Source organism: Ischnura elegans, chromosome 4 (genome assembly GCF_921293095.1).
Source record: "Ischnura elegans chromosome 4, ioIscEleg1.1, whole genome shotgun sequence".
Taxonomy (NCBI): Eukaryota; Metazoa; Arthropoda; class Insecta; order Odonata; family Coenagrionidae; genus Ischnura; species Ischnura elegans.
In genome coordinates, this window is record NC_060249.1 from 62,526,952 (window position 1) to 62,542,372 (window position 15,421).

Below are 15,421 nucleotides of genomic sequence, written 5' to 3' on the forward strand. Positions count from 1 at the left end.
ACACGTTTTCAATGGACTTACCTATTAGCGACAATACTGGGGTAATAACAGACTTGGTTAAAGTCAACAGTATTTTCATTTTCTTGAATAAACCTCTTCTGAACGCAATAGGCCCTAATAGTGGGTGCACCTGCATTAAAGATAAGAATATCCACATTAGGTTTTCAAATTTTACACACAGACTGCTTAGAAATGAAATATGACCCATTCAATGAGAATTATATGAAAATAAGCAATGGGAAGAATAAATGAATTAAATTCAGAATCATATTGTTAAATAGTTACATTCAATAAGAAATACCACCCTCTACATTTTTTTCATCATGACTCATAAACGAGTCCCAAGAAAAATTCGTGCAAGCAAACAGAAGCATCGTGTGAAATAATACTTAGGCAACAAACAATCATGAAAGGTAATTTTAAAGGCATTTTTTTAAAGAGTGGTACTTTTACTTCTGCTGTTCATGTGGTATCCCAATTCAAGGTTGTTGCCAGCTTCTTGCAATTTATTTTTACTTAGGTATTATAAACATTCTAATACAAATATCAACTATATGTAACCCCTGATATAAAACTGATGAAATTCATGGTTGGATTATGAACATGAATAGGACCCAGGGTGTATATGTACCAAATCTAGAATTTTTTCACAGGTTTCCCTAAGTAATATTTTTCCATAGTGTTAAGCCCTAATACTCTTGTACCCCTACCTTGATCTGATTCCTTCTATCACTGTTACACAAATGACTAACAGATAAGCATAAAGCACTATAAATCAACATACAGTACACTATCCACCCTCACTGGCCCACCACCATCCACTTTGTTTCAAATTATGGGCCAAGAATAAATCATGTATATGGACAGATGGTCCAGGGTAGATGAACTGAGGATGGTAAATATTACTTGCCCCTTGTCTGCCTCATACCACACAAGTACCATTCCCATGCAAAAGCCAACCAAAATCGCATAAGACCAGAGAGAAATGAATAGTGTACTGTGCTGACCAGTAAAAAAAATGGTAGCAGGCAGAGGAGGGAGGACAGCCTTTATTGTACATACTTTATTCCTACCACATTCTGGAAATACCTATTTCCAATAAATAAGTGACTTTTGGGGTATAAACAATGCCAAATATTTTGCATAGGTATTTAAAGGTAGCGAATAAGGACCATACATTTCATATAAAAGGTTAATAATTTTACAAAACCATGCAAGGTAGGTAAATAAAAAGCGAATACAAAGCTATTTTAAAGCCTAACAAAATGCAAAAGAAAAGCATAGTTCTTTTAAATCCCTCTCTATGTCATGAAATTTGACTGCTGAAGAGAATTTCCTTGTTCACAAGGTTACTGGATACTCAAATCATAAAAAAAACAAGATGGATAAGTTGATAAATGAAACTTTTCTTACCAGTAATACTTTCACCAAAATGAGAATAAATGGGTGATCGAGAAACTGATTCCAGTCTTTTGAGCTGTCTTGACGTGGCAACATAAAATCTCTGTACATGCAAGAGAAACCTTTATTAAGCAAAAACACTGTGGACTTAATATTATACTGTAAATAATAAGACAATCAAAATTCAAATTAATGAGAATATGACCATTAATCCTGAATCAACTGGTGGTACAAACATACCTGAACAAAAAAATACACAATTCCTATTGGCACTATAACAGATATAAATATTGGAGTGCTGTAACTGATCACAAACAATGTTGCCAACACCTGGAAAAGAGTATACAAATTCATTAATGTGTTAGAATGGTCAAGGGATTGAAGTAACTTCAATTCCAGACCACAATAAAATTAGGTTCAAACTAAACTACTTTTTATACTAGACATAATAGGAATAAATTATACAATGCAATGATAATATAACTCTCAATATAATAACAAGACCAATGCTGTGATTCACATGATACAAGTATCCATTCACGTCACAAGAAAAGCTAAACATACCCATGATATGAAACGTTAGTAATTATTTTTTTTACGGGCCACTTTGGCTAGAGACAGAAACAATCCAGAATAAAACAATGGTTATCTCCCCTGGCCCTGCCACATGAAGTTCACTAACACATTTGAAGAAGAAAATAACAATACGCTTTTACCAGGAAACAGAGAATACCAAACCCTTCAAAAATATACAGATACAATGTTCCCTTGTCAATTTGAAATGACAAAATTATTTATTCACGGAAAAACCATCATACCGTACAATTAATTTGTCAAAATATTGGATTCAGCAATGACAACATATACAGGCTTTATCAAATGAACTAATAGGCATTTTGGACAGGCAAAACTCCACATGGTGAAACTCTTTCCACCTAAAATAGTTACTTAGCATTAATCTGATCAAGATTTACAGTCAAAGATGGAAAATTTCAATCAAAGTCACTTGAATCTATCTTTTTTACCCATACTTCATTAATTATGCCACAGTAAAATAAAACTTGATCCAAATTTTGGGTTTGCCAAATTGAAGAATACTTTTTTAAGACAAATTAATTTAAGTCTTTGAAAACTATAAGTATTCTCTTATAATTGTACCAAAATATATAATAGGTATGCATAAAAGATAACGATACTTGCTTTGTCTTAAAAATAAATGGTTCTTTGCATTCCTAAAGTTCAACCAGTACAGCCACAAAAATATTTTTAAATACATATATTCTATGAATGGTGATGGAAAAATAAATACTTCACTGTATAAATAGTACCAATAGATACCAAAACCTTGATTATGTTTAAAGAATGTACCAATATAAGTACTGCACAATTTAAATCATTGAGTGTTATAGGCTCCCCTAAAAATCTGTCTACAGGGTACATTTTTATGATTACCTTAAAAGTGATTTTGATACAGAGAATGAAAGAAGAATAACCATAAAAATAGATGATAGAATGATAATTACTTAATTTCAACAAATGTGATGGATAATAAATTAGGGAATAGAAGACAGACCAATGAAATCATAGTAGAATGGAACATAAACATAGGAGTCCCGTATAAATAAAATCAGTTAAAATCCAGAAATGATAATAAAAGATCGTGCAATGACAGAATCAATTTTAATACAAGGATGATAGGTGGTCAATTAGGAATTGATAGCATACGAGATTAGTCTCTTTTGAATATAACTTATGAAATGAAATATAACTACTTTAGAATTTGTTAGTAACAGCAATATAAAAATTTAGGGAGAACTTAATTGACACCAATCCTAAAAATTATAACATGAGTAGAAAAAATGAAAGAAAGAGTAATCATTCCATAAAATATTTTCAATGCTCACTAACCTGATGGCCAACATTATTCCCAGAATGCCTCATTTTGTATACAAAAAGATAATATTCTTTCACTGTATATTTATTGTAACTGTTCAGAAACACCTAATGTTCACACTTGTTAATGCAATTCAAAGACTTAAAATTCTAGATTTAAAAAACTATTTCTTATATTTGACTATTGTAAATTCAAAAGTCGAGCAATTCCTTCCACAAAAATCAGGTTTAAATAATCTCATCGTAGCCCACTAAGGAATTTATGGCTAGAAGTAGTTATCAATTGGAGAATACATTTCTGAGGAGATTCTTTAAGCCAACATAATGCTTGCAAAGCCAAAAATTATCAAGAACTACTTTAGCTTTCAAATGCCTAGCCTGTACCCATATGAGCATGGAGCAAAAGCTGAACTTGGTGACTCGTGTGGCTGAATTAATTTAAGGGATACACATTTAGGGCATACAGAATTAAATCCAGCACAGAAGGGCAACCACATAGAATTTAAATCTGGTGACTTAAGGCTAAAGCATAAAGATAATGAATAATAATTAAAGCAAACAATGAAAAAGTGAAAGAAAAATTTAAGTTTTACACCATACCCCTACTACCATGATTTATTACGGTCATTATTTATAACGTGAACACCACCACCACATATAAATTTTGATACGCAATTCTTATGTTAGAAAAAATGATTATTTAGGGGAAAATAGGACACCACAAAATGCATGCATAAAATGGTTGGGCCACTAAATAAATGCATTAAAGAATTAGATACAAAATGTGAAGATTATATTGAAGATGCTGAAATTAGCGAGAAATTTTTGATAGTAAACGTGGAAAAATAATTTTTATGGCTAGAGAGAAAGAAATACAGTGGAACCTCGTTAAAGCGAGTACGGACTATAGCGACACCCCCGCTATTACAAGGGATAGCCGATGCATCGTCAATTGACCCTATAATAAGCGTGTTAAAAAAATTCGTTTTTACGAGACCCTATGGTGTTGGCTCTCGTCATAGCGAGGATTTCACCACCGGAAGACTTTCATCAAGACTCCTTAACCTCTGTAATTGCTAGCAATCTGTTAGAAATGAAGTTAATGGAGTGCTCAGTCTCAAATTTATGTGGTAAACTGTCGTTCGATAAATATAATGATTGACGAAACAATGCTTTGCATGATTTTTATTCAGTGCAGCGCTTATAAATTGTTCGAATAGTTAGTCGTTATTTGAGTAAGGAAATTTAGTGATGCAAAAAAACATCGCCTTTCGCCTGGATTTATGCTTACGTTTATCGGATAGATGTTTATCTGTCGCCGCACCACTCTTGTTCCTATATATCTGTTCGCAACAGGTATATTGGCTATTATTTGCTCCACCTCCGGTAAAGCGACACTTCGCTATAGCGAGAGTTTATTAGTGCACCGTGGGGTGTCGTTATATCGAGGTTGCACTGTACAGCAGACTCCCGATTATCTAGCTGTGGTATATCCGTGTTGCAGATTGTTCGTGCATGATTTGCACTCTCGCTCAATATTTTCCGCGATCGTTATAAAAAAATAAAATCGGACACAAAATTATCGGAATTACTGCATTAATGCTAGGATACACCGGGATTATTATTTCTGTTAAAATCCCCTTCCTGTGGTGCCTGACAGTGTAGTTTCCGACACCGAGCAGTGGTTTTGAAGCATTTTTGCAAACCACTTTTCTGTTTCCGTGATCACACAGCAGCGGATGTGTGGTTTTCGAAATCAGGCCTTACATTGAGCATTAATAATACTAGTACAACCATGTTATCGCCACTAAACAGATCTACAAGAATTGCCATGAGAAAAAATTCCCCTGGACCGGGAATCGAACCACGGACCTTTGGCTTTCCGGTTGTGGCTTCTTGGAAGTCCTTTCTCCCTCGCGTTGCCATCCTTGATGGACCGTGAGGGCAAAACACCTAGTACCATGAGCCTCGGTATAATTGCCATGGGAATTAAAGAACCTGGATAGCGTAGTGGTCTGCGCAGTGGCCCGGAAAGCCAAAGGTCCGTAGTTCGATTCCCGGTCCAGGGGAATTTTTTCTCATGGCAATTCTTGTATATTTCACCGCCGTTCACGCGGCAGGGTTTGGAATATTACACTAAACAGATCGCGAACTGGCGAAGAAATCTCCCGAGTCCGGGAAGCACTCTAAAATAACGGAATAACGACATAAAGAATAATATATTGTTTGTTTTATGTAAATTATGAAAATTACAAGACATTGCAGTGAAAGTTTGTATTATCCATGTTTTCCAATTATACGTGCCGTCTCTCCCCATCATTAGACCGCATAATCGGGAGTGTACTGTAACATTTCGACAAAATCTGAAGTGTCAAGTCTTAAGTCATAGATTGAACTTACTTTTTAGTGAGCATTGATCTAGTATCGTGATACTTTCTTTGACATTCTGGTGTTTTAGCAAAATACACATATTCATACCAAATACACCAAGGAATTAATATCAGAGTTGAATATAATGCAGGAAGACTTCAATGAACACAGTAACTCAATTATTTGCCAAAGAATTGATTCTTAAGTACACACTTTTCCCTCTATTCATAAACAAAAAACAAGATGTCCTTTCATGAGAGGATTAATGCATGATTAAAGATTTCAATTGGGACCATGATTTGTGTTGAAATTTCTTCTGTAAAACATTCTGTTAGATACATAAAATGCAATCAGGCATAATTTGGAATGGCTAATTGACTAAGGGCTTATGAAATTAATTCCATATTGCAGTTGTGCATAAGATTAATGGCCACTACCAGTTACCATCAATACAGAAAAAACTGCTTGATTGAAAGATACAAAATAATCAATTTTGGAATTTATGGATGAACATTCAGTAAACTCTAAAATTGGACACAAAAATGCAATGATACACAAGACTTATAATTTTCCCTTTGCAAGTCATAATAATTTTTTTACCTGCTTGAAAGGAATGCATCAAGATTTGGGCATCTGAGGAAGAAGATGAGAGGCAGAGAAAAACTCTTCATTTATTTAAGAATATTTCTTTGACAGACAATCAATCATAAATTAAGATAATCTTATCTAAGATTTTTAAATGTATTTTTCCAATAGGGTGGTTCCCTATTTTTTTTATTAGCCTAAATCGAAAGATTATTACTCCTGGAGTGCGTATTTCATGCTTTTCGATTTTTAAATGACGATATCTATTTTTCTTCATTAAATAAGGTGAAAATTTTCAAGTGCGCGTAAACGTGACAGCTAAGTATGAATGCTAGGAAAAGCCTGTGCGATGCCATTCTGGTTCCAGCTACCGAGGCCACCTTGGTGCGAGGCTATGAGTACTCATGTGATGCAGGCTGCCAGCAGGTAGTGATTGGTTTAAATAAGGATTATTCATACCCTATCAAATGAAGGAAACTTTACGACCTTAGGCAATTCTAATAAGTAATTATTAAGAGATGTTTTTTTGGCCCTTATCTCTGTGCCTCATGCATGCATTGGTAATCTCAGACGATGTAAAACTCCTGACTACTCGTATAGTATCTGGGTCCCTGTGACGTCACGTGGATTGGCATCGCATGGCCACCAATCTAGCCTTTTTCAAATGAGGTTAAAATTGACCATTGACATTCGACTAAACTGGGATTTCTAAAACCAAATAATTTGTATATTATGAATACACTAATGGTCGGTAATGAATCGCAATTAATGCCTTTCGTTTTCTTTGATGAAGGAAACTAACCTATTGCAATTGTGCAATTATTGCCACAGCCTAGCAGGCGGTTGTATAGCCCAAGGGAATGGGAGATATTCGTCGCACTTTGGTGTTTATGCTGCGAACGTCAAGGTCAAATGAAAGAGGAATGGATTAATGGAAGAAAAGGCAGTGGGGGAAGTGGAAGCCGATGAAGGGAGTAGCAAACACATGAGTCCCACCCGGACACTTGCCTGCACAGAGTTTGATGGAGTAAATGGCAATGTGGCAATATGGGTACAATGGCATCTAAGGAACCATGTTCAGGTGAAGAAAGCTCTCAATGAGTCTCAGAAGCTATCGAAAATAACAGCCTATGTGCATGAATATCAAAATATTTTTTGATTTACAAAAATTATGAACATTATAAGTAATAAAATTGAAATTTTGGATTATCCATATTTTCCGATTATTCGTGCTGCCTCTCCCCATCACTAATCTAGATAATCAGGTGTTTACTGTACAGCAGGAACCACCCCTATTTTTTGGTTCAACTTCAAATGTAGTATAAACAAATACTACAGCTCCTAACAAATGTTATTTTTGTTTAAAAAAAAAAACAAATACCTTTTGCCATTCATCCATGCTTTGTTGATACTAAGCTTTAATGGAAAATCAAAATCTAGGGAACAGATTGAATAGAAAATAACTAGAATGTTGCCATATAAAAATACAAAAATACATGACAAAACACTTGGTTAAACACAAAAAATTGATCTATGGTTCTGAAATCTTATCTGATATTTTACTCGTTTCAAATGTACATATCAGCTTATCCACATTTACGCAAAAGGCAATGATGAGACCCTCAGACATGAGTGTATGCTGCATTTTACATAAAAAATTAAGAAAACATTTAATTTCAAGAATCAAAGGGCTATAAACCACCATCAACCCCCGTATTACAGGAAGGGGAACCAATTTTATGACAACTCAATACTAAAACTATGTGAATGTATCGGCAAAAATAACTTTCTAGCAAATGAGAGTTACAAAAATGAATTAAGAGTGCAAAAGATCTTTGACATGAAATTTTAGGGACTTACTCGGAATACTCAGATGCTAAGCAACATGCAGATCATAAAGTAAATTCATTTTGCAGTGAATCAAGAGTACACTGAACCTATCAAGTACTGAATCTATTCCACAGAGACAGAAGACTATGGCACTGATGATTACATAACCTATAATTATGATTCTAAGATTTCAATTTCACTCACTGCGGTTTGGAAAGAGAAATTATTTCATGTCACTATGTTACTACCTATGTGATAAAAGAATCATTAACTATAAGCAATGACATTAGGATGCACGTAGCACAATGATAAATTGCAAGAGCAGCTAATGAGAAAGATGAATGTGAATTTTGAAACACTCCTCACAAATTTGTTCCCTTCAAACAAAAGACATCACAATTAACAAAATCCCATTCCACTCAGCAGCGTTAACCACTTTTGATGACAAACCACTGCAAGCAACATAAAATGCATGATGGTTAGCCACAGTATTTACCTCAAATGTACACCACACCACACCAGAGAACAATTCCGGAAGGACGGAGTCCACCACATCTACGTCTTTTGAAAATCTGGCAAGGATACGACCCCCAGGTGTGGTATCAAAGAATACCATTGGTGCTTTGATCACACCTTCAAACAATTGGATATGCAACTTTCGTCCGGCAATGCATCCTCCCAGAAGAGGAGTCAGGTCAGAAAAGAAAACGACAATGGCTGCAAGGATAATGATTCCAAGAGTAATAATTTTTTATGCTCGCTTGTGGAAGAGTTTCATTCAACCAGACACTCGGGCTTACAAAAAAAAAACTTGGGCAGTACAAAAAAAGTCTTCTGATATCAATACAGACAGAAGCTGGTAGGCATGAGATTGCTGGTGAAAGTGACATTACTCTCAAAACATTGGGGTGGAGTCATCAATGATGAATAGCTCTGTCCCAAGTAAGACTTTAAAAAAATATCACAAGACTAAGAAACTAAAAGTAACACACAAAAAAAGATGCAAAACCAAAGGCAAGAAAGAATAAAATTTTCTACAAGCACAAGGGAAACATTAAGCATACTGACAGAGACAAAATCCCAAAAGAAGCCAAGAAGAAGAGGAGACTTCCAAAAGGATTAGAAGACCCAGCACTGAGGAAAGAGGGCAGTACTTACAAGACAGAGTTGTATCCGGAAATTACAGCTGAAGGGATAACCATTTCAAGATGAAATCAGAACGAAATATTATAAGCAAAATGTATATTGAATGGAAAGTAGTCATTTTCTTTTAATACAACATGAAAGACCACATGAAGATAGTGTATGTACATCACTCAGCCTAAAATCATTTGCCTTAACTTCCTTAAACTTAACTTAAACTTCCTCAACAGAAAAATCTGGAATTCCATAGATGCACTCAACTAGACTGTGATAGCAAATTTCTCATGATATTAAAAGCCAAACTCCTACTTATAAAAACATTGCAGATGAAGAGAGAGAGAGCATGTGCATCTATACTGTACAAAATTTTGCATAATATATAAGGTATTATGGAGAAGGCTGACACAGGGAAGACTAGCAGTGATAGCAAGAAAAATGAACAACAGAAACCATTTTCGAACGAAGATGTTGATTGCAGCTTCCACAGGTCAATGGCAAGAAATCGGATTTAGGTTTTCCTAGGAGATGACAGTTATGTCAACCACTTTTTGACATTAATCACAAAATTAACGCTGCAGATGTACCCACTTTCATTTTCAGCACACCCAATCATTAGGCAACACATAATCAAAGATTTTTAAGTCTACGACGAGAGGCGTGGTATGAGTGACTGAACAAGGTGAAAGCACTTAATAAAATGAAAGCTTTGACTATCTGATTAAAGGAGACCTCAAGCAAGAGAATTAAACACAGTTGACAGTAATACATTTATCAACTTAAATATCACCAAGAAACACTACAACAGCACCCTAAAAGAAAATTCAGCAGCACAGAAAACAATCTAGACTTCAAAATGTGTGCTCCACATCAGCCAATAAAGCAAGTGAGACAATGTGAAATCAGCGTAAGCAACATGGAACAAAAAAATGATTTTGAGAGTAATGGTCATGGAAGTGGAAGAGTACAAACTAAGTGCTACTAACAGTATTGTTAATAACGAATAATCAATATTAATTCATGATTTTCTAAAGTGTTTTGCAAGTGGTGACATTCTTTATTGCAAACATTTTTTAAATGACTTGCTGCCCACTACAAACAAAATAACGTATCATAATTAGTCTTTAATAATGAGAGCTATTAGTTTTTAAAGTAACAGAAAAGTAGAACCCATTGATCTACCATTTTCAATTTACAATATTTAATTAATAAGGTTTCATAGTGGTAGTCACTTTTCAAATGCAAAAGGGAAATATGAATCAAAAATGTGAATACTAAGGGCATGATGAATTAAACTCCTAAAACATTATATATTATATAAGATAATCCTCTCTCCCCTAAAAAATTTTTCTGGCTACAGCTAAATGCTAGATCAAATTTTGACCAAAACAAATTGTTCCATGATTAGTTACAGCATGTACTTATCCATTATAAGTAGATACTTTCCAATAAATGAAACTCATTAAATGTAAAAGATTAACATGGCAATCAGATAGAGACCAAAAATCAAATAAAAAATATTCAAGGAAGCGTGTAGCTCTAAGAATCAGCTTAGCTTTTTCAATAGATAAGGTGACCATCACTAATGTTCACTTAGATAACTACAGCACCCAAATCAATAAGAATTCATTTAAAAAAGTACTATGAAAAATAAGTTTAGTGCTACTCAAAAGCTGGTTAAAAGCACATAAGATAGATCTTAGAAAATGAAACAGCCCAGAGGGATTAAAATAAAAATAGCCAACAGGTAGCATCACAAGCCTTCAACAACAGTATTTTTATAGAAATATACTCTAGTTATAAAAACGTTTAAAAATTTGGACATGACACTTTATAACTAAGGAGAACAACTGAAATTAAATAAAAAATAGGAAAATATTAGGTGACATAACAAGAAAAATAAAAACAACAATTAAAATAACAATTATAATGTAATAAAAATTAAAACAACAAGTTAAGGTATCTCTTTCATAAAAACAGAAGGACCTAACATCAACCATCTCATATGCCATAGTAATAAATAGGCTCCATTGTGAAATTGTAGTAGATTTCATACCTATAAATTTAATCCAATCAGTTATTGTTCAAAATGTCAGGTGTTTTTATTTATGATGATGCTGCTTCACAGTGAATACTATTCAAATAACCCGTTAACATGAAACCGATTAACTAAAATTTCACGATGAAGCAATTTTACACGTCACATCCCATCGCATTCAGGTTGATCCATTTGACTTAAATCACAACAGCAACAGAATAAGAAAGCAAAATATATAGTAGAAAGTATATATGATGATAGTAGATATGATGTAAGCTCAATACTTATTTACACACAAGAAATGCAAGAAGACCTTAAAATAATAAGCAATATACACACCCTATGTATCAATTAAATACATTAAAACAACAAAGTGAAATGATACTGTTTGAAATTGCTGAATGTTAGATATCAATAAAAAAAACCATCATCATGAAATGAAATTACCGCCTCTTTTTTGAAGAGGTATGTATTCTGTAAATGTTACCCACAATCAGCAAAAAAGGAAAATAAATGATGGTCATGTAAATTCTTACGATAGAAAAGGAAAAAAACTTGAGAAAGCCATATTAACTCAAGGAGGTGTTAAGCAGAATGACAAACTATTATTTAACATGCATCTACGTCTAAATTAGGAAATATTTTTCTAGTGTAGAAAGCATAAATTTTATACCAAAGCCCAGCTAAGGAAAAATGATCCTGAAATTACATGAATCTAAATGCAATACCATCCAGCGATATAGAGAGAATTCCCAAGAGCACCATATGGGATAAAGTTGTCAAAGAAAAGGTTGTAAGAGAATGTGATTGCTTAACCATATTGCCCATCTAAGTATGTACACGTAGACAATCATACATCTCATGAAAGATTCCTCAATTAAATCCTCAGAGTAAATCCAAATAATAGATGCATTATATCACTTTAGAAATTCATGTAAATTTTAAGATTAGGAAACATCATAATAGGATGACTTCGGACAATGATAATTGGCCCCTGATGAGACTGTCCCTCCCCCTTCCTTACGGGCCCCCAAACAGGTGTGATTTCCAATCATGGATTTATGTCACCCATCATCACATTCAAAGAACAACATTTAAAATGCCACCTTCAACACTTAAAATACACACAAAAATTCTACTACAAGTAATACTAGACATTATAATGAGTTACAAACAGTAATTTAACATGGTATGATAAAGCTTAAATAGCATTGCTAGAGATTAACTATTAGAGGTTGAAACAGAGGGGCATTGCCAAGACTGATAATAAAATCTTCAATAGGGAGGTAAAGGGAAGAGGGGGGAAGTAGGTAGAGCGGGCATGGCATATTGTGTTTGGCCCATCAAGCAGATTTGGATGGAGGCATGTAAAAAATGTCTCTACATCGCGGAGGATAGTGGTGGCTTCCCTTCACTACCTCCATTCAGCAACATCACAGAGAAGGTATACCCATAGTAAATCAAAATTTTCATTTAAAAATTCCTTACAGACCCATTTTTTATTGCCTACCTAACTAGTCTGTATCATTCTTTAGTACAAATTTCTGTATGTATTTAACTATAGTTTATTTTCAGTTGACTTTTAACTATCTGTTTTAATTTTATAATGCATTTATCCAGTTTTACTCTTGTACGCTTTTTTATATAATGTACATTTTTTGTACCGATATTGTGCAATTTTGTATTTTAATTTGTAATTTGTAAAAGGGCTTGTGCCCGTAAAATAAATATTATTATTATAATGGTACTCACTGCATGGCTATTAGTGTAACATCAAAGTGAAGCTAGTTCCCCGGCAAATGAATAGATGGGCAAGTGATATGCCTTCTGCTGATGTGGCAAATACCATCCTATGCCATTTTGTGATGTTATTTGAACCAAGCACTGAGTAAGATTATAAACAATTAGAGACGCTGGATTATTTCAATTCGGTTATGTTTTACCATCAACAATTTACCAACTTGTCATACTCAATACCTCTGAAATAGCTAAAATGAATTGCTCTACTTGAAAATAGCAAATGTTCCAGGTGACAAATACATCTGTATATGTACATGAGAGGTGGATTACCTTATAGTCTTCAACAAAAAAACATCAGTCGTGTAATATGTTCCCACTACACACTTGATTCAATAGATATCACAACACACCATGTGGGTGGGTGATGTTGCCTCTAGCACAATACAACTATCAGAGGGCTAATCAGTAATCCACCGATGTATCAGATGCACAACTAGCAACATTTATGAAACAATTTTTACTGTAAAGCACTATTAGTATATCTTTCTCTGTGGTGATACCCATGGAGTCCAAAGAGATAAATATTAGGAAGCCACCAATTTGAATCAATGAAATGGCAAGGAGAGATTGAGGCTCTATAATTCTATGCACATGCTGCAACTGAAATGTCATTGCAGGACATTAAGGAAGAAAAATAAGCAAATTCTTTGTACTAGTATCTTTAGATTCATTCCAACTCACTATTTCTCGCACATAAAGATTAAAGCAAACAATCCTAAAAGGAGAAATTCAAATATTTCAGTGCATATTTCAGGACATACTAAATATCCATATTTAAAATTTATAGAAAAGTTTTCAAAAGCTATAGCCCTCAAGAAAAAATAAGAGAGGATAACTATTCATATTGAGTTTTCTGAAATACAACAGCCGTTTAATGAGATCCGACTTGCTTATAAACGGAAACAAATAATAAAATTAAGCAAACTTCCACAAATTTCCCTACGATTACCAAAAAAGAAAATGATTTTTTGACCAAACCGAATCCTCATATGACTCACAGTGGATAAGAATTAATAAAAAAATTTCAATAGGAATGAAACACCTCATATTCATTAAAAATAGTAGCACAAAGAATCAGCTTTCATCATTAAATACAAAGAGAGCAGGAAAAGTTTTCAAGACAATATTGAAAAGCTTCCTACAGGGACACCAATATTCAAAGCATTCATTATTTTATGTTTAGTTACCTACCCGAAAAAAGCTTGAAATGCAAGACCGAATAAGGTGAGACATGGAATTATCCAGAACATTGACATCCTTGGAAAAACGATTTAAAACTCGACCAACTGGAGTTGTGTCAAAAAATGACATTGGACATTTAAGAACATTCTCAGTCATTGAATTATGCATTAAAGCAGCTGCATTGAGTATCCCTATATTGATCATCAATGCTGCAATGACACAAGTCACAGCTGAAAAAAAGAGCACAGCTTCAGGAGATATTCAAAGGGCATTCAAGCCTAGAAAACTCATTATTTTATGATTTCACACAGTTTCATAATTCACAACAAATAACTTGAAATAACTCAAAAATTAACATTTTTAAACCTAAATCCTGGGCCACAAGTATTGAGAACAAGAGAAGGGTAAAAAGTGAAATGGACAAGACGTAATCTCGAGCAATATCCAATTTTTTATAATGCCTAAGATCACATAAATTCTCAAAGTCAAATCAAAATCTTAATTTTCACAGTCTATACTATAATGTCCTATTATCACCAATAAATGAAGTAGGAGATTCGAAGACAAAAAATATAATTTCATTAAATTCAATTCCAGCACCAAACAATAGAGCTTGAGCAAAAAGCAGTGATGTGCATGCTATAATCCAACATGAATGGCAATGAATACGTTCCAGAAAAATAATTGCCCTCAGTTGGATTTAAATCCCACTATATAGCTAACAACGCTTAAACAACTATCAAATTGGAACTGATACAAAGAGATATCAGGGTGTATCATGTGTCAGCAGCCATTGGTTCTCGTTATTTTTTTAGCTTGATTTTATCTATTACATACCCCAAAAAAACAACCAGTCCATCCTCTCAAAATCTGAGGTAAGCCTGTATCCAAAACATCTACATCTTTAGAAAAACGGTTAAGAATTCTACCGACAGGAGTCACATCAAAAAATGACACAGGAGTCTTCAGGACATTAGATAACATATGATGGTGAAGGGTTTGAGCTGCCGTGAGCGTTCCAACAAACAATGATAGAGATGAAAGCAGCACTGACGTTACTGTAAAGACAACACACAAGCTTAGCTACATTATCTTTGGAACATTCACCAAAGGGTGTACCGATTATAAGAAATGCAATCCCGGGCAATAATTTCCTCCAACACAAAATAATGTACCAATGGT

At 34.0% G+C, this 15,421-nt stretch overlaps 1 protein-coding gene across 5 annotated transcripts in view; it reads right to left on the minus strand.

Moving 5' to 3' along the window:
• LOC124157576 (multidrug resistance-associated protein 1) overlaps positions 1-15,421 on the minus strand; it is a 70,127-nt gene that overhangs the window by 8,949 nt on the left and 45,757 nt on the right. For 2 of the 5 annotated variants that reach the window (XM_046532415.1, XM_046532419.1), the window contains exons 22-25: positions 15,077-15,297; positions 1,642-1,731; positions 1,414-1,504; positions 22-130 (exon numbers count right to left, since the gene is read on the minus strand). In XM_046532415.1, coding sequence (XP_046388371.1) covers positions 22-130; positions 1,414-1,504; positions 1,642-1,731; positions 15,077-15,297 — 511 coding nt within the window. Of the gene's footprint in view, positions 1-21; positions 131-1,413; positions 1,505-1,641; positions 1,732-8,575; positions 8,797-14,248; positions 14,470-15,076; positions 15,298-15,421 lie in introns of all 5 variants that reach the window. The other 3 variants (XM_046532418.1, XM_046532417.1, XM_046532416.1) reach the window with 3 other exon arrangements.